Source organism: Delphinapterus leucas, chromosome 6, assembly GCF_059928025.1.
Source record: "Delphinapterus leucas isolate spDelLeu-1000000601 "Yukka" chromosome 6, BTC_Dleu_Yukka2, whole genome shotgun sequence".
In the NCBI taxonomy this organism is placed as follows: Eukaryota; Metazoa; Chordata; class Mammalia; order Artiodactyla; family Monodontidae; genus Delphinapterus; species Delphinapterus leucas.
The window spans coordinates 73632624-73653345 of NC_143134.1; the positions used below are offsets into that span (position 1 = coordinate 73632624).

General features: G+C 41.0%; 1 protein-coding gene across 5 annotated transcripts in view; it reads right to left on the reverse strand.

Moving 5' to 3' along the window:
• KANK1 (KN motif and ankyrin repeat domains 1) overlaps positions 1 to 20722 on the reverse strand; it is a 120170-nt gene that overhangs the window by 58364 nt on the left and 41084 nt on the right. For all 5 annotated transcript variants that reach the window (XR_016393561.1, XM_089913264.1, XM_022573570.3 and 2 more), the window contains exon 2: positions 1093 to 1212. Coding sequence is in view for 4 of the 5 variants with exons in the window: in XM_089913264.1 (XP_089769390.1) it covers positions 1093 to 1129 (37 nt within the window). In the remaining variant the exon portion in view is untranslated. The remainder of the gene's footprint in view (positions 1 to 1092; positions 1213 to 20722) is intronic.

A 20722-nucleotide genomic window follows, 5' to 3' on the forward strand; every position in this document is an offset into this window, starting at 1 on the left:
AACAACTGAGTTTATTTGGGTTTGGTTTGGGGCAAGTTAGAGCATCTTTCCAGAGGGGATACTTGCAGCTGGGATTGCTGAAACAGAAAGCCACACACGGGCTGGGTGGGCCCAATTCAGAGGTCTCCTCCTTCTGCTGTTGTTTTACAACTTACACGGCACTTGTGTGCACATTTCTGGTGCTCTCATTGGTTCTAACCCTGCAGGTGGATATACTTACTGATGTCTTACACATGGAGAAACAGTCCTGCCCCATAATTCATGGTTAATGCAGGAGATGGGTCTCCCGATTCCAATCCCACATTCTCTCCATTACCCAGTGCTCAGAGCCAGCAGAGCGAAGACCTTGGACTCAAGCGCTCCACAAGAATTCCCACATACACTGTTACTGCTCTCACACGTTCTGCTATTTGGCAGATAGCTCAAAAGAGCAATGAACACTTAAGAGTACCATTTTGGACAGGTTGTCATCTCCTGTCATATACTGTCTCTTAGGAGGCTTTTCTCAGCATTTGTTCTATAAATTTCTCCAAAATCTTATATAAGCAATATTGGAATAGATACGCAAACTCTATAGGTCTCTAACATAACCAAAGCAATAATCAGAATACAAGTCTTTATGATTCATAATACATTTGGTTTGCTGCACATTCCCCTCTGGGAAAGTTACTTTAAACAAACAAAAGTTGCTTGGGAGTGGATACTAGGAATTGGTTCTAAGCATTCAAACTCATTTCCTCTTTCATCGTTCAATCCCTCATAAAGAAGCGCAAGAGGAGTGGACATTATTCTTGCATCAGCATTCAGTATTTTACATTTATCTTTCAACACTCCGATAGAATTGACTTAGGTAATAATTTACCTAGCTGATTTTTGTACATAAAGACTCTAAAGATAAAAGCAAATTCTCTAAGAGATTAAAACAAAACAACAACAAAAAACTTCAATGGACAGAAACTGTTTGAAATCCTAGTTATCTAGGCAACTTATTATTTACCCATTATTAAAAAAGAAATAAATTAGTTTGAGCAAAGACACACACTAATACACACACACACACACACACACATACACTCCAGAACATGGAGTTACCTGAGGCACAGCCGTTAACCTTTGTGGTGTGAGCCATGCTGGCTTGAATCCAAAGACAGATACAGAAAGGAGTGAGGAATCATGCAAATTTTATGCATCAAGTTCCCAAGTGCACTCAACCTGAAACAATAAAGAGAGCCCCATCAAAATGGGTCATTTAAAAATATGCACAACACTATATCTTAGACTTCTGTTTACAAAGATGACTGCTAATGGAGAGAGCAAATTGGAAGTGGGGAGAGACAGCCTGTGGAACAAGGAGGTGACTGCCCCAGACCTGGCCACTGGGTGTTGAGAGTGACACACCCACAGATGCACCCGTGGACAGGTGCTGAAAGCAGGTCTCTAGACACAGTACTCTTATGGGAGATAAAATATGTTCTCCAGAAACGTGACTTTTTAAGGAAGGTGGCCTTCAGATACAAATATGTATCATTCTGTATCATTTCACAAACTATTTTTCATTTTGACACTTATCCTCCTTTCCAAATGTTGGTTCAATAGTTTCATTTTCTCAATTGAACCAAAGCAGCTGTTGCACCAAATCCTCATTTTTTTAAAAGGTTAAACTTCATGTGAATTCTTCCTTGATAGCTCAAGTTTTTCACTGACCTAGTCTTTTTAAAACATAAATCTGACCCAGGCAGTCCCTGTCTTAAAAAAAAAAAAAGAAAAAAACTTCAAAATCTCCCATTTTCCTGTTGGATAAACTTCAAATGACACAGCACGACATGTGGTTTTGAAACATTTAGGGTTTGTTAGGCAACATATTTCTTATTTTATATCAATTCTCTGCTTAAAAGTTAACTGAGATTACAAGACATATTCCAATCACAAAATTTAAAACAAAACACAAAAAAAACCCCCCACTGCTCCAATCTTTGCTTCTTCAAAATGCCTTTTGAGAAATGTTGGCAAGGGCTTCCCTTGTGGCGCAGTGGTTAAGAATCCGCCTGCCAATGCAGGGGACACGGGTTCGAGCCCTGGTCCGGGAAGATCCCACGTGCCGTGGAGCAATTAAGCCCGTGCACCACAACTACTGAGCCTGCGCTCTCTAGAGCCCGCAAGCTGCAACTACTGAAGCCCGTGCGCCTAAAGCCCGTGCTTCGCAACAAGAGAAGCCACCGCAATGAGAAGCCGGGGCGCACCACAATGAAGAGCAGCCCCCGCTCACTGCAACTAGAGAAAGCTCGCGCGAAGCCACGAAGACCCAACACAGCCAAAAATAAATATTAATTAATTTTAAAAAATGTTGGCAAGGAAAGCAAACAACGGTACAGACAGAAATATTCCATTTCCACTGTGTCCAAATTCTCACTCTAAACCAACAAAATCCGAAGAAATTGAGCTTAACGAATTCCAAGCTGAGAAATAAAGTGTCAATTTAGAAACCCACATGAGCTTCTCAAAACAGAATGCTAAAATAAATAACATATCCATTTATCCTGGATTCTAATGCAGCCATTGATGTCATTTAAGAGCTTTTAATGATTAAAAAAAACTATTCTGTCACAACCTATTTTGTTAAAAATACATATGTACATATTTACACATCTATTTAAAATAATTAGAAGTAAATACGCCAAAATGTTCATTGTGGTTGCCCTTCAGTGATGCAATTATGGATGATTTTAGCTCCTTCATTACTTTTGTAATAACAATTATTTAAAAAAGAAACATTAGATACTTCCTGTCAACTTGGTTTTATCTGCTTTAAAATGCACTGAAGAAAAAAGTATTTTAAAACACTATGCAAAAGAAAACTATCAGGCCACAGTCATGGAGATCATAAGAGATTAGAAATATAAACAAATAGGAAGGAAGAGGAACCAGCTGATTGCTTTGATCACACAGGGTGAGAGTTTCTTGCTGCTGAGCTAGGGAAATTTTCTTCACTGTTTGAATGGGTTTGCACTATGGTTCAAGGCTGACTACTGAAAGCAGCTCAGTGCAAACTCTAAAGGACCGGTTTCTACAGGCTGCTTCTGACAGCTGTGCTCCTTGCATGGCTTTTCCAGCTACGGTGACTACTGCTGAGCTTACCCACAGAGACCTGATTCTCAGCCTCCCACTGAAGGCCTCCCAGCTCCCTGCTGGTCCCCGGTTTCTGTCTGGCAGCCCACCAGGAGGGCAGGATGACTCTAATCTCTCTATGTGGCAATCACCTGACATTCTGTTGGAAACAGGCACTGGTTCAGGTCCATGGCATTGAACTTGGAGAGTCAGAGCTAGCTGAATCAAAAGGCAGACTTTAGGGATAGAGTGAGCATTATTTCTGACAAATGTAGCTTTGTTAAGAAAAAAAGGTGGGGACTGGGTAAACTGAAGAAGGATGAGTGAGTTGATGAGGGGGCAAAAGAAAGAAGCCCAGCTTCTGGAATTATTCAACTAATTATACTTCTAAAAGCAACAACAACAAAACCTAAGCAAAACTGTTTACTGGCCTCAATCTAGCCCTATGTGTTTGTATTCTTGCTTCATAATGGCTTGTAAATACCACCATTTAAATTCTTGAGGGCAAACAGAAGGCCAGAAGAAACAAGCTGCTTGTGTTATGGGTGAATGAAGTATGTGTCAAGGTATTTGGATGGAGATGTGCCCAGAATCTTCCTAGTCAAGCTTCATAAACTTTGGTCCAAGGTTCTCTCCTGTTATTGAACCTCTTTCAACCTGGCAGAAGATTTTTATCTCAGATTGAATTTGGTCTCTCCCACCCTCCCCCAAACTGAACAATAAAATCAAAATGAGGAGGAAGCCTAAAATTAGGAATCACAGGCATATCACTGGTAAAATAACAAAATATGCCTGTCACTGGGTGTGGATCCTGGCAGTGTCTGTGCAGAAACAACAGTTTTATATTGTGTATTGATTTTTCCCAGTTATTGTTCATGCCTGACAGGTGGCCTCAAATTGTGAGGACTCAGTCTTCTTAATGATATGCAGATTCTTATGTCAGTGAATTGTATAAACCAGAAAAGATTTGGCCGTGATCCATTCTGTTACAGATCAATAAACTGCTTCTTTTCACTGTCAGGGAAGACTGCAAACCAGTAAATCTTAAGTGGTACAACAGTGGCTTGGTTTTGCTCACTAAGAAAAAGTGCCTCAAAAAGATTTAGGAAAATACATCAACAGAGAAAATAAAGAATTTGTCTTCTTGTCTGTTTATTTTAAGAGACTGATCTGCATTGAAGAACATTTTAGCAGCTCTCCAAGTATGGTGCAGAGAATAACGCAGACATTGCACGAATTAACCCCATAGATACATTAGCTTAATATGAAACAGATATGAAAAAGCGCACTAGACCTTTTCTAAGAACACATGAATGAAAACAAATAAATGAAACAGAAACTTGATGTGCACTCTAGGCCAGCACTGCCAACCAATCAAATGGCATTGCCTTGGTTAGAACCAAGATAATGATGATGATAGCCACAACACTGATGACAATGCTGATGACAGCCAGTGTTTATCAAGCTCTTACCGCTATGTTATCGAAATCTAAAACATCATCTACTCCAAGCTGCACCATTATTTTAAGTACCTTTGATTTTTAAAAAGATATTGCTAATTAAATGGTAATAAAGTGCTTCTTAAAAATTACATTAATTGTAAGACATATCCTCATTTCACAAGTGTTAAAATGTGAAAAATGTGCATCTTGGAATTGGCAAAATGGTGTTACCTTTAAAAGCACTTTTAAAAGCGCTTAACAGTTATTACCTTAATTAAACCTCACAACAACCCTATGAAGTACAAAAATCCTCTCTTCCCATTTTACAGATAGGAAGCTGAGGCACTGGGAGGTTTAAAATGTGCCGAAGTCACACAGCTGGTAAGTGAAAGAGCTACAATTAAAGCTAAGCAATTCGGCCCTACAGCTCATGCTCCAGCCCCTGTGATTAGTGATTTAGAGTGAGGGCACTATTTCTTTAACAAATAGCAACGTATATGCGCATAGTAAGGTCCCTTTCAAGGAGTCACCTGAGGGATGTATATGCTTATTGCAAGGATGCTCTGTTCAAATCCCTTTTAGGTAGAAAGTTATGTTTCAAAGTTTTATGTAATATTGGTTTTAAAGCAATTGTATTTCCAGCTTTACTCTTTGAGATTACATGTTTAAGAGCTTGAGGAGCTACTTATATGACACACAGGGTATATCTTAGCACTTATTGGTCATACTCTCTTCCAGACTCCACATGATATTAATCAGCTTGGTTATCAATCTTGTTCCTTAGACTTTGCCATGAATGTCATTTGACTCTTTCAAAAAATTAAGTATACTTAAAATTTTTTCCGCCACTGAGGGCAGGTGAGAGATTCTCAGTGGCACTGCAGGAGTTTAAAAAATGGATAGGATCAGTGTAGCATAACTGGAATAAGAACCTTGCTGCTCAAAATGACAACTATGAAAGGGGAAACAACCATTTTGATGTGTAAGTTCTAGAATGTCTTTTATAGCATATAGTATTTTTCCTAAATTAAAGAAGCAATATAGGGCTTCCCTGGTGGCACAGTGGTTGAGAGTCCGCCTGCCGATGCAGGGCACACGGATTCATGCCCTGGTCCAGGAAGATCCCACATGCTGTGGAGCGGCTAGGCCCGTAAGCCATGGCCACCTGTGCTCCGCAACGGGAGAGGCCACAACAGTGAGAGGCCCGCGTACCGCAAAAAAAAAAAGAAGCAATATAAAGAATTTGACAAAATCTAGGCTTCCCTGGTGGCCCAGTGGTTAAGAATCTGCCTGCCAATGCAGGGGACACAGGTTCGAGCCCTGGTCCAGGAAGATCCCACATGCTGCGGAGCAACTAAGCCCGTGCGTCACAACTGCTGAGCCTGTGCTCTAGAGCTCGTGAGCCACAACCACTGAGCCCACGTGCCTAGAGTCCATGCTCTGAAACAAGAGAAGCCACCGCAATGAGAAGCCCGTACACTGCAACTAAAGTAGCCCCTGCTCGCCATAACTAGAGAAAGTCTGCGTGCAGCAACGAAGACCCAACGCAGCCAAAAATAAATAAATAAAATTAATTAAAAAAAGAATTTGACAAAATACGGAAAAGACAAAACATGCAAAAAATAATCATTTACTATCTCACAATCCTAATGTTCCATTGTTACCACCTGAGGCTATTTCTTTTGAATATATTGACTATATGTATATTTTAATTACCTTAACATGTTTTAAAGACTACATCATCCTAGAATTTGTACCAGCTACTACTTTGTTTCCATTTTAGAGAAATAAGATAAACTAAATTATTATGCCATTCCCAGAAGCTCACACACTAGTGCTGGAAGCAGAAAGAGACACAATTAAAGGAGAAAGCACTGAAACAGCAGTGTATACACAGTTCAACTCCAATCCATAGTAAGGTGGTCTTACTTTGCCCAAAAAGGGTGGGAGTAGCTGAAAAATGTATTCAGAAGAAATCACTTGGCCTAAGTCTTAAAGGATGAATGCGTGTTTTTCAGGGCAAGAAATGTGGAAGGGCATTCTAGGCAGAAGGAACAGCACATGCAAAGGCAGGAGACGAGAAAGTGGAGGTCTCAAAGTGTGGTTCCCAGACCAGCATCATCATCATGATCTTCTGGGAACTTCTTCAAAATGCAAATTCTCAGGCTGCCCCAGGCCTATTGAAACTTTGGGGGTGGACCCCAGTAGTTTGTATGTTAACAAGTCCTCCAGTGTAGGCCAAAGGTTCTCAAAATCACTGACTTAAAAGATGGGTTAATTGGGGAAAAATTATGTCCTAAGGCTCCAAGAGCCAGGAATGCCCTCTGATTTTAAGAAAATGATACCCAGGGACTTCCCTGGTGGTGCAGTGGTTGGGAATCCGCCTGCCAATGCAGGGGACACGGGTTTGAGCCCTGGTCCAGGAAGATCCCACATGCCGCGGAGCAACTAAGCCCGTGCACCACAACTACTGAGCCTGCGCTCTAGAGCCCGGGAGCCACAACTACTGAGCCTACGTGCCACAACTACTGAAGTCCACGTGCCTAGAGCCCATGCTCCACAACAAGAGAAGCCACTGCAATAAGAAGCCCACGCACCGCAATGAAGAGTAGCCCCTGCCTGCCTCAACTAGAGAAACCCTGCGCGCAGCAACAAAGACCCAGTGCAGCCAAAAATAAATAAATAAATAATAAAATTTTTTTAAAAAGAAGAGAAAATGTTACCCAGTGATTTAGAAAACATCCCCCAGAATGCCTGACCTTTCTCCATTCACTTACTCAAAAAATACTGATTGGGCATTCAGCATATAAGAGGCACACTGCTGGGCACTAAAATGGTAAACAAAATAGACTCAGTTCCTGGCTTTTGGGGGCTTTTAGGCAGGAATTACACACATACTTACACACATATCAGAAAATTTTTAACAAATTATGAGAAATGTATAATACAGGTGTAGAGTAAGACTAATAGAGGCTGAACTTCTTAAGATTAAAGTTGAGAGTATGGAGATGGATGAAAATGGGTGGTCCTTAGAGGCTTCTTTAGGGAAATGACATTGTAGGTGAAACCTGAGGGATGGGTAGGAGTTAGCTGGGGGGTGTATGAAAGATAAGAATGGTCCAGAGAACAGAATGGAGCCCAGAAACAGATTGACACAATGCTCTCACCTGCTTTTCCCCAATGGTATATGAAACTCAATAAACTCAATAAAGGAAGGAAGTCTTTTTAAAAAAATGGTGCTACAGCAATTTGCTATGTATAGGCAAAATAACAAAGCTTCATCTTACTCTTTCACCATATACAAAAATTAATTCAAAATGAATCATAGTTTTGAGTGTAAAACCAAAACTACTATAAAGCTTTCAGAAGAAAATGTAGAAGACCCTTGCAAACCCTTGCAGACCTAGGGTTTGGAGAAGAGTTCTAGATGTGACACCAAAAGTTGATAAAGTGGACTTCATCGAAATTAAAAGTTTTTTTTCTGTAAAACAATGGCCCAAAGGCTCTGGGGCAGGGAAAGTTTTTATCAGCTGAGCAACTGAGTTTATTCAGAGCAAGAGAGCAGACTGGGCTGAGAGGAGAGGTGAGCAGAGGCTAGATTATGAGATTTGCCGGACCTTGCTGGCCATGGTAAGGAAAATGAGTTTTATTCTAACTGCAAAGTAAAGTCATTGAAGGTTTTAAAGCCAATGAGTAACATAATATAAATGATCTTATTTTCAAGTAGTTTGCTTATTAGGCTTTCTTTAGGGAGAGGTAGGTCAGGGCTTCTTTAGTAATATTATCATGGTGAAAGGACACTGGATCTTGCAGGAATGGTTTATTCAGACCAGTCCTTTAATCTGACTTTCCACAAACATTTTATTTTCTACTCTTTAGAGCAGAAAGGCTCAGTCATGCTAAACAGGAACTTCCCAGATGTTCTTGTGTTTTCCCCAGAAGATACAAGTTCTTATTTAGGAGAAACTAAAGAGTTGGTCAAGTGCCTAGATCACAAGGTACTTCATAATTTGCTGCCTGACAAAAGTTCCCAGAATGTTAAACTGTGTTATCAATACAGCATATGCACTTCAACTGAAAATGGTTACGGGAAAAGCTGGAACCAGAAACCGAATCCAGCGATTTAAAAAGAACTAGCGGGCTTCCCTGGTGGCGCAGTGGTTGAGAGTCCGCCTGCCGATGCAGGGGACACGGGTTCATGCCCTGGTCCGGGAAGATCCCACATGCCGCGGAGCGGCTGGGCCTGTGAGCCATGGCCGGTAAGCCTGCGCGTCCGGAGCCTGTGCTCCGCAACGGGAGAGGCCACAGCAGTGAGAGGCCCGCGTACCGCAAAAAAAAAAAAAAAGAAAGAAAGAACTAGCATCTCCTGTGCCCCAGCCACAGTCAAGTTCAAGTTGCCCTTAACATGCAATACAAGCTATTCCAGTGTCTTGAATGCTGCCTTCCTTCAGCTGAAATAAATCTGATTTATGCTTTTATACTTTTAATAAAGACTCAGAACATTCTCTGCTATTCTGTTGTCTCGGGCTTTCCAGCTGGGACAAGCATACTGCTTTCATGACTGTGCAAAAATCCAGCTCATGTTCATCTACACATGCGAGGCGGCAAACACTAGGGTGCAGGGTGGGGGAGTTGTTATCTGCTATGTAGATTTCATTTAAAAATGGGAAATGACTGAGAACACTTGTTTCCTGCCCGTGTCCCATTCCACTGAGGGATGCTCTGGATAATAGCAGTATGGCGCCAGCCTGACCAGTGACAGGCCACGCCCAGGAGAGAGATCTTTGTCCTCTTGTCAGCGGACCCCTGGGGTTATTCCCACCAATTTCAAATGGGCAGAGGCCATAGATGCATCCTCTGAGGGCCAAATCAAAAGCCATCAATCAATCACCCAACACTTCTGCCATGTCCAGCTGGGAAATGCAACAGGCCAAGGGAAGCCTCCTCCACAGGTAGGATTTAAATTCCTTCTTCCTCACCTGAGGTCTGTCTCTTCCTTGCCCCGCTTCTCTGTTCCCCCTTCTAAACGGCTCTGACAGCTACGTCTCAACTCCACCACGCTAGGAAAAGTGCCAGAGCATGGAACCTGCCAGAGAAAAGGCTTCACCCCTCACCCAGGGGCAGAAAGGTTGGGCTCAAGCCAGAAACATAGTCTGAAGCCATGTCCCAAGTAGACTTACAGAGCATGCAATCTGGCAGTGCTATGGAGCCAAATGCAATCAGCTCCTGAGATGAGGGCCTTGGGGCATTAATGATCATTTAGCCTCCTGGGTGATAACACCTAACGGGCAGGGTCCGAGGCAATGAGGAAGCTACAGAGCAAGATCCCCAAACTCAGAAAGACCGTGAACAGTGAGATCCAGACAGAGGGCGAGCAAAGGCCTGTTAGTACATTTCTGTCACACTGAAGCAACGTTAATTCACAAACGTTTGTTTGAAACTCCAGGTGGGGGTAAAGAGAAGCAAAAACAAAAATTTCTAGCCATCAAGGGAAGAGGAATGTTCATTAATGGCAAAATAGCTATTATTTCTAATTTCAAATGTCTGACAGCTGTGCTTTTATTTGTTCTACACTGTTCTTTTAAAAAATTAAGTTTGGGGCTTCCCTGGTGGCACAGTGGTTGAGAGTCCGCCTGCCGATGCAGGGGACACGGGTTCGTGCCCTGGTCCGGGAAGATCCCACATGCCGCGGAGCGGCTAGGCCCGTGAGCCATGGCCGCTGAGCCTGCGCGTCCGGAGCCTGTGCTCCGCCACGGGAGAGGCCACAACGGTGAGAGGCCCGCGTACAGCAAAAAAAAAAAAAAAGAAAGAAAGAAAATACTGGGATTGCATATACTAAAACAGTAAAGTAACCCCTTGACCTTTTTTTAAAAATTGAAGTATAGTTGACTTACAATGTTGTATTAGTTTCAGGTGTACTTTTTCAGATTCTTTTCCATTATAGGTTATTACAAGATAGTGAATATAGTTCCCTGGGCTATACGGTAGGTCCTTGTTGTCTATCTCCCCTTGACCTTTATTAACACTGGCAGGAGGGGACAAGAAGATTTATTCTATTGTACTAGGGATTGTAAGCAGACACACAATGTGGCACCTTCCTCCTTGCAGAATTCTCTCTATTTTTTGGACCTTTCACTCCAGTCTTCTCACTCTAAAACGGGAGGAGGCTGTGGCAGAGATGCTGTAACGTAGGCCCATCCCTATAAACTGCATCTTACTCATCCACTTTAGTCACACCATGAGAGCCATACAGGTGGGGAAGGGGTGATAGACATGTTTTACAACCCCCTTGGTTGGCTGCCGTGGGTGAATGATGGTCAAAAACAGGATCAATACCATCATAATGCGTATGCTCACAATGAATGAAAACCTTGAGGGGCCTTTAGAAGGAATGTCAGCCTTCAAGCTCCAACAAACCATGCTAGAGTGAGAATCTTTCAAGTGGCAAAGCTGCTGTTCTGAGCCGGGGTGAACAAACACATGCTCTAGTCTTAACAGCTCATTAGAACCCTGCTGTGATGTGAACTGATAATCAGACACAATACATGGACTTAAATCTCTGAGTTGAATTTCATGATATTACTGGACCAAATCCATACTCCATCAGTCCAGTGGCTAAGGTCAGTTACCACAGATCTTTACAATTCCACTAATTTGCTGTCTCCTCATTTCCTTCTATGCCTTGAGCCTGGGTGGCCATATAACTTATGGTTCAGACTGGGACATCTTTGAGAACACTAAAATGCTAAATAGATGAGATGCTGGGAAAACAGACATACACTAGGACTGTCCCAGGCAAACTTGGATGTATAATATCCCTACCTTTAAAGAACTAACAGAAAAAAGGGGAGGGAAGGGAATAACAATAAACAGAAACACTGGGAGATTGATATAAAGACACTCTAGAAACCAACTATAAAAAAAGACATCTTAACATATAGCCCAATGCCACGAGGTTCATTCAATACATTCTTATTAACAAGATACAGTAAAAATGCATTGTGAACGCTAAGGCTAACAGTAACATGTGATATCAAACGCAGCTGTGCTATTCCCAATGTCATCACCACTTAGCATAAACACCAGTAAAATAATTTCTAGAATGCAAGGCTCCTAACAGTACAATCTCAAACATTCTCCTGGGAACTGCATTTGACACTGACACATGTTGTTTCTCTCACTTTACCCACAGTCTCATAACTGGGTTATCTAAATGGTTTCAGGATTAAAATTCTCCCAGCTTCTATTTTAAACCAAACATGGCAACAGACACGTCCACAGCTTAACAATTTTACAATGTTTTCACATGCATTATCTTAGCTAAGCTTCCAAACAGCTTTGGAAGATACCTTCCCCTGTAACAGATAAAGAGACCAACATTCAGAGAAGTGAGCTGCGTGCATGACTCTGCAACATCACTTACTGTGCGGCTCTTCCCCACTGGGATTTTAGCTTTGCAAGTGCAATGATTATGTCACCCTAGTTTTCTAAGTATCTAGCACTCAGAGCCTAGGACAGCCAGTGTTCAAAATTATTTTTAATTAATTAAAACTCTTTTTTAAACGAGTGAATGAATCCCATAAGAAAGGAATTGGTACATTTCTGTTCCTGTGTCTATGGTTTCACTTTATGACCCAGGGAAGGCAAATCTTCTATATATATACAGAATTTTTAAAAAAAATATTGAGAGGATCCTACTAAATAAAGGTGAAAGAAACAAGGAATTTACTACTAAGTAGAGCTAATACAGCTTAAAGGAGAAGGAACACGCAGAAATGGTGGTCTCTAATAGGTAGTAGATGAGCTGAGTAAGGTGTGTATGAAAGCAGAAGATTGAAAGATACTAGAGCAACTAGATCCTTTAGTTTTCCACCTGATTTCCTTGGACTTCAATATCAGCTCTGTGAATAACACCTTCCCCAAACTACCCACTGAAAGTCTTGGATTGGGGCTGGTGTTTCATGTCTCTGCTATATATAAGTATGGGCCAAAAGAAGTGAGGTTGGCCAGTGCTTTACTATTTGTTCTTTCTTTACTATTTGTTCTTCTGAGTCAACGAGGAAAACATAGCTTGGAACACTTCATGAGACCCTGGCAAGAACTTCTGCTCCTAACACTTCCCTTTCAGGGCTTCTCCTCACTTGACACATGGGTGCACACAACTCGTTTTCCCCTCAAAACCACTCCCTTAAAGCAAACTGGAATGATTAAAAAAAAAAAAAAAAAAAAGAGTGGGGAGTAAATACACATTTAACGGGGAAAGAGTATAGACATTAAAACACTATACTGCATATATATGGAATCTAAGAACAAAAATGACATGAAGAACCTAGGGGTAAGACGGGAATAAAGACACAGACCTACTAGAGCATGGACTTGAGGACACGGGGAGGGGGAAGGGTAAGCTGTGACAAAGTGAGAGAGTGGCTTGGACATATATACACTACCAAACGTAAAATAGATAGCTAGTGGGAAGCAGCCGCATAGCACAGGGATATCAGCTCGGTGCTTTGTGACCACCTAGAGGGGTGGGATAGGGAGGGTGGGAGGGAGGGAGATGCAAGAGGGAAGAGATATGGGAACATATGTATATATATAACTGATTCACTTTGTTATAAAGCAGAAACTAACACACCACTGTAAAGCAATTATACGCCAATAAAGATGTGAAAAACAAAAAAACAAGAAAACACTATACTGCTTTTTCTGTAGTTTTCACTAGTTTGAGACCTGGTTAGCGCTAAAGATAAACAATTATAATAGAGTGAATAAATTTCATGGGAAGGCAGAGAAAAAAACAGAGGTATAAAATGATAGTCTTCTTAAATTTAGGCTTCTGTAATTGCTTATTTCTCATATTTCATCAATATAAGTACAATACAGCATACTTATTATAATGCCAAGAAATATAAAATATCATTATTTGATAGTGACATATCTACCCAGAACTTAGTTGCCTAGCCACTCTGTTTGGAAAACGAATGAGAAAAGAAAATAACCAAATAAATAAACTACAAGAAAAATAGTATGTATGAACTTAGCTTACAGAGAAATCCCAAACCCATGACCAATTTATTCTTCTTTCGCATATGGTTCTATTAAATTTGGTTGGGGCTTCCCTGGTGGCGCAGTGGTGAGAGTCCGCCTGCCGATGCAGGGGACACGGGTTCGTGCCCCGGTCCAGGAAGATCCCACATGCCGCGGAGCGGCTGGGCCCGTGAGCCATGGCCACTGAGCCTGCGCGTCCAGAGCCTGTGCTCCGCAGTGGGAGAGGCCACAGCAGTGAGAGGTCCGCGTACCGCAAAAAAAAAAAAAAAATTTGGTTGTTTGGGGTACACCCCTCTCCCCAATAGCCCTGGTCAGATTATAAGATCATGGGGATTGCTTGAGAAGTCATAGTAACTCAAAGGCAAATTCCTATAGCACAGGAAGAGATTTTAAAATAATGTTAAAAAAAATGAAATGTTGGGAGCAAACAGCCCTATGAGCTGCATGTTTCCTGAGGGACATTGCTGTTATTACAAGGATAGACCTAACTTTCTACAAGAAGCTTAAATTGTGTTCAATATATTGTTTAAAAAAGTCTGTAAGAAATGCTCTAAGTTCTATGGCTATGTTTTTCCATTAGAAAAAATTAAGGTATAATTCACACACAGTAAAATTCACTCTAAATTTCTGTATACAGCTTTGCAAATTTGGACAAACATGCAGTTATTTAATCTCTGCCACAATCAAGATATAGGATACTATCACCCCAACAATCTCCTCTATACCCATCTGCATTTAACCCTTCCTTCCACCCCCCATCCTCTGGCAACAACTGATGTTTTTCAGTTCCTAGGGTTTTGGCTTTCCCAGAATGTCATATAAATGGAATTGTGCATTATTTTTAAAAAAAAGTCTGTAAGGATATAATCAATTTCAGAAATTTTTCAAACCAAAATGGTTCAAGTGAGAGGGACAGAGAAGACATAATTAGAGGGACAAATCCTGTGCCATTGGGAAAGCTCAGCTATCCAGAATAGCATAGGCTCTGATGGAGAATACAGCCTACATTTTTACTACCATTTATTTTCAAATATTTAAAAAATATTTTAAAATGATGCCTGGTGATATTTATATTTTCCAAAGGTGTGTATTACTATCTAATTAGGTATCCTAAACAAACTTAGAAAAACATAAAAGTAAAACAAAGGGTCAAGGGACAGTATTAGATGCTGCTCTGCCCTGAACTGTTAGCTCCAGGGATCTACCATCATGCTTTGGTTCTCTTGTTATTCCTGCACGTAGTCTAATCTACACTGAGCATGTGGTAAACATTCAGTAAATGCTGTTTGAGGGGGACTGCCCTTGTGGTCCAGTGGATAAGACTCTGCGCTTCCACTGCAGGGGGCACAGGTTCAATAACTCGTCACGGAACTAAGATTCTGCATGCCACACTGCAAGGCCAAAAAATTTAAAAATAAAAGAAAACCTTCTAAAAATACCTCCTGTTGAAAAAAATATTTAATTTTTTTCAACAAGCATTAAGTCAGAGCATTGAGGCCAAAAATGAATTTGTGATCAAATCACGAAATAATTTAATACTTTACCTTGTTTTTGTTACATAAACCAATGTGTATATTATTAGTTTTTAAACATTAGAGATTTCCTTTTTTAAAAATGTGACCTCTCTTATTTCACTGATTATTAACTTAAGGCCTAATTCTTAAACTCCTAAAAATTTCAGAGTTGTCCTTTTTACCCAGGTTAATGGTAATACTTCTTCTCAAAGCAGCAGTACAAACACAAAAATCATAGGTACTTATCATCTTGACTGAAATCATAGTGAGTGCACATTGATTAAAAATCTGTGCTACAAGGAGATCAACTCGGTGCTTTGTGTCCCCATAGAGGGGTGGAATAGGGAGTGTGGGAGGGAGACACAAGAGGGAGGGGATATGGGGATATATGTATACATATAGCTGATTCACTTTGTCATACAGCAGAAACTAACACACCATTGTAAACCAATTATACTCCAATAAAGATGTTAAAAAAACAATCTGTGCTATGTTTAACTACTTTCCCAGAAGATAATATATACTTCAGTCTCCAGATCGAACAGGCTAGGATCCACTCCACTTCTGTTACAGAGGTTAAAAAGACTGGCCTTACCACAGACATCAAATGGAGAAAAACCAATGCAATCATGGTAAAGAACGACACGTGCTTTATGTAATTACACATCACAGACTGCACTAAAATATACATTTTCCCACATACAAATCAAAACTAAGCCTAGTTAATTTATGCTAAATCCTTTGCTTTTAAACCGAATTCTCATGAGAGAAGCTCCCTAGAATTTGAACCAAAATTTTGAGTGGACAATAAACAAACAAAAAAATGTATTACAGAAAGGATCTTATGCTGCCAAAAAAGAAGCATTTAAAGAGTTAACCAATAGTGAGAGTTGTTTTGAAAATAGCAAAGAGAAAACCTTAAAACAACTACAGTAAAAGTTATCAAGTAGATATTTAAAGGCAGTGGCTTTGAAAAGTCTGTGAAAGTTATGGACTTTTTCATCAGAAAACGCAGACATGTACACACACAGAGACACACAAATCTAAATGCGATTTCAAAAGGAGATGGAAATGGAGGACTGTCACCATCCTCTCAACAGATCCATAGTTTAAAACTTTTGTTTTAAGGTATAAGATCTTTTCAAATTGTGATCTAACCAGATACTTTAAAATGACTTTCGCTTTGCTATGTTTATGTTTCCAAATAGGCTTTCCTTTTTTTTTTGTTTTGTTTATGAAAAGCCTCATACATATTAAATATGGAGCTATAAAGTAGGTGAAAAAATGACAAATTTACTCAGTTGTAAACATGCATTAAAAAAATCTTCCAGAACACTAGGGATACTTACTCTCACCATCACTCCAACACTGGCTTACAAGAGGAAAAGGCTGCCAAGAAAAGGCACAGAAATAAAACTCTCAAAATACCAAATTTCTTCCATCCACAGTAGAAGCTCATCAGAGGGAAGAGAAAAAAAAAGATGGTGACAAGGACCTAAATTACTGTGAAGGACACAGAAAGAAATTAATTTGCCTTTAGAAATTCAATTACATTTCAAATAAGAATTACCTGCCACATAACTTCTTGTCTAGCTTGAATTTTTCTCCCCCTCAAAGACAGCGAATTCTATTGGCTGGTCACTCATGGAGCCACAAACCATCTCTCAGTTCTGGTGGCGGAGTGTGCCCAAGAGCCAGGAATTAGGGGTAGGGAATTTACAAAAGTAAGCTTAAGCACTGCTGAGGTCAGTAAAATCAAACACTTGTTCAAAACCAGACCTGCCACTAAATTCCACTCTCCAATTTTCAGTTTGCTGAAATGTAAGTCAATTCAGAGACGTTACTGTGAAAAGAATGTCTATTTTTTCAGGTTTGAGAGGATAAGGAAATGGACCTTTGAATGTTACCCTCAGAGAAAGGCTGTTCTCTCCCACTATTTCTGTGAAGTAGTGGGAGAGAACAGTGGCTTGAGGATGCCTCCTTCAAAGTTCCTTAGGTGCACAGCCATTTTCCTTAAAATTCTTTGGAATCCCAATGCTTAGAACACCCTGTACATTGCTCCATTTATGTGTTAATGATAGTGGTGGTAATGATCTTATTAGCTGTTTCACAAAACAGTACTGGTTTGGAAAGGATGGAAAGAGTACTAACAAAACGAGTAGATTACCAAGATGGATGTTCTTCTTTACTTCCAATGACCAAAGTAAACGTGTGATAAGGCAGATTTTAACGCAGGAAACAATTAGGTAAAGGACTTTCATTTGTTTATCTGATAAAGACACAGTACACACATACAAGACCAGACTACCTCCAACCATATTGCACACATCTAATTGTATTAATTATCACTTTCATGGGGAACCTCATTTCTTACAGCTGAATTTCTCACCATTACATGGCTTTTTCCCACACAGGACTACGTTTTTCAGGCTTGGAGTATCATTGATGGTAAATGAAAAATTGGTTAGGGCTATCAACATGGCTGTTGGCTACATCTATTTAAAAACTGATATCAAAATCAAGCACTCTCTTAAAATTTCACTGCAACACAGGCAGACATTTTAAAATGTTGATGCGTGTTCCAAGAAAAGGATTCCCATTCAAACAGACTTCACCTGCCTGAGCACTTAGGACAAAGCCGAGCAGGCAAGAGTCTAATATTTTACAAAGCATAGGATTGGGGATGAGAGCTTTTGGGTCCCTAACTCAGGTGTGGAGTTACTCTAAAATGAAGCTATGTACAATGAGATCTGGAGACATTACCTAGAGCCTGAAACAGGCAGGCAGGCAGACAGAGAGAGAGAGAGAGAGAGAGAGAGAGAGAGACACACACACACACACACACACACACACAAACACACACAAAGGCAGAAGGGTGTGGCACTGCTTGGTAAAATCATCCAAGATCAGCATACGGAAAGAAGATGGGTTCTTGAAGAACTGATTACTGCCAATGATAACAATGAGAGAAAATTAAAATGGAGGTACATATTTAAGTAAAATAGAGTGGAATATAATCCTAGATAAAGCAAAATGACAGCTTGGAAAGACCTTTGAAGACTGGTGAAACAACCTGTTTAGCATCAGATCTCTGGGGGAAAAGTGCATCTTTTAGAGTGTTCTTATGGGGCGCCTTTAGGAATGCAGCACTCAGACTGAGATATGTTTTTTTATGTACTATTCATTTTATGAAGCTTCTAAGTCATCAACCTTGTTTAGATGAATGTATTAAAGTACACACAAAAATAAATGTAATCAAATCCATCTGTGCCACCTTAGGTTAAAAAGAGTAAACTGCTCCTAAACTGCAGACCTTGTTATGTCCCTTTGCTCTCTGACCTTGGCAGTGGCACAAACTGAATGGCAGAGAGAAGACTCATTCTGTGGAAGAGTCAGAAGGAAATTTCAACACTCACATGGATTCAAGGATCAGAGGGATCTTCAGAAGAGAACTGTAGGGAACGAAGTGCTTCAACGGCAGAAGTCAAACGCAACAAGTTGAAGACAACAAAGCCAGTCTTTCTCCAAAGAATGGACGACTTTTTGTTTGCCCAGAACCTGGGAGCAGAAAACTAACTCATTCTTTGCCAAATATTCTGCCTCAAGTTGACAAGACACATTGGGACACTTTACAGAGCTGGTGCCAACAATGTAATTTGAGCACCGATGGTAAGGAAATAGTTATCTGAGACTCCACTGATATGTGTATTCTGAACAAATCAGGATATCCCTGACACAGCAGAGGGGGCCAAGCTACAGTTAGCTTCTGGAAATGCAATACGGTGGTCCAGAGAGCAAAACCTCAGGAAGGTATAAGAGGAGAGAACAGAGGTGGCTAATTCGGTGCAGGTGAGACTTCAGCCAAGGAGGCATTATATTGATAACACCGTAGGTAAGAAAAATAGCAGGATCAGGGGGCCTACGTGAGTGAACTCACTGCCCTGCCTTGCCTCTCCCATTCACTCAGTTGAATCCTGTCTGCAACCCGCCTCTGACACAGAAGTTGTATTTGTCTACATTTCACGTCATGCTGGATAGGCCAGGGTTCCACACAGTGAGATAAGACTGATATCTTTCTTCATGGTACTGGTCTGCCAAAAGAATCCCTGGAACTGCAAGATTCTATGATATACCCTGAAAGTATTAAGATGTTTTAGAAGTTGATGAAAAGCCTCAGATAATCATAGTGTAGGTGAAAAAGAACAGTACACTTCTTGTATGAGCAATGTCTTAATCTACCACTAAGGATGGAGAGCACACAGCTAAACTAACTCGCCTCTCAATGACTGCTCTACTCATACCTTAATCACTATTTTTTTTAAATAAATTCGTTTATTTTATTTTTGGCTCCATTGGGTCTTCGTTGCTGCGCGCGGGCTTTCTCTAGTCGAAGTGAGTGGGGGCTACTTTTCATTGTGGTGTGCGGGCTTCTCATTGCAGTGGCTTCTCTTGCTCTAGGTGCGGAGGCTTCAGTAGTTGTGGCACGCGGGCTTCAGTAGTTGTGGCACACGGGTTCAGAAGTTGTGGCTCGCAGGCTCAGTAGTTGTGGCACACGGGCTCAGTAGTTGTGGCACACAGGCTTAGTTGCTCCGTGGCATGTGGGATCTTCCTGGACCAGGGCTCGAACCCATGTCCCCTGCATTGGCAGGCAGATTCTTAACCACTGCGCCACCAGCAAAGTCTCTTAATCACTATCTTTGATAAGAACCTCTGGATCTTCAATTTCAGTTTCCCCAACAGCGACTGCTGCTATATAAGCTAGGATATAAAAGTGTGTATTTGTACGTGATCTGGATATGATGTTTGGCACTTCAGCAGCCATTTTGCCACCATGCAGAGCCAGTTGAGGACACATCCACATATGGTGGATGGCAGAGTTAATGACAATAAGAACCTAGGTCTTTGATGATATCACTGGGCTACTGAATCATCATCCCCAAAAGCTGTTCTCTGGACTTCAGTTATGAAAACCATTAACTTCCTTTATGCTTACAGCAATTTCACACCTGTCTCAATTAAAGAGTTCCTTTTTTTGTGTGTGTGTGGTACACGGGCCTCTCACTGTTGTGGCCTCTCCCACTGCGGAACACAGGCTCCGGACGCGCAGGCCCAGCGGCCATGGCTCACGGGCCCAGCCACTCCGCGGCATGTGGGATCCTCCCGGACCGGGGCACGAACCCGTGTCCCCTGCATCAGCAGGCAGACTCTCAACCACTGCGCCACCAGGGAAGCCCAAAGAGTTCCTTTTAAAAATCTATGATATATTGGGGATCCCAAATGAAATACTCTGAGTATCCACTATTAAGAGAAGTATCTGAAAAACACATATAAAAATTCTAAACATTCTGACATTAAATATTTAACCTGAAAACATATACACTCATTCCTGGTTTGTTTTTTGGTCCCACAGGACAGTGGTTTTCAAAGTACAGCCCCCAGGTAAGCAATATCACCATCACTTGGGAATTTAATAGAAATGCAAGTTTTCAAGCCTCACCCCAGACTTGTTGAATCAAAAATCTTTGGGAGTAGGGCCCAGCAGTCTGTGTTTGAATAAGCGCTCCTAGTGATTCTGATGCACTCTATAGTAGGAAATACTACTTATGACATCAG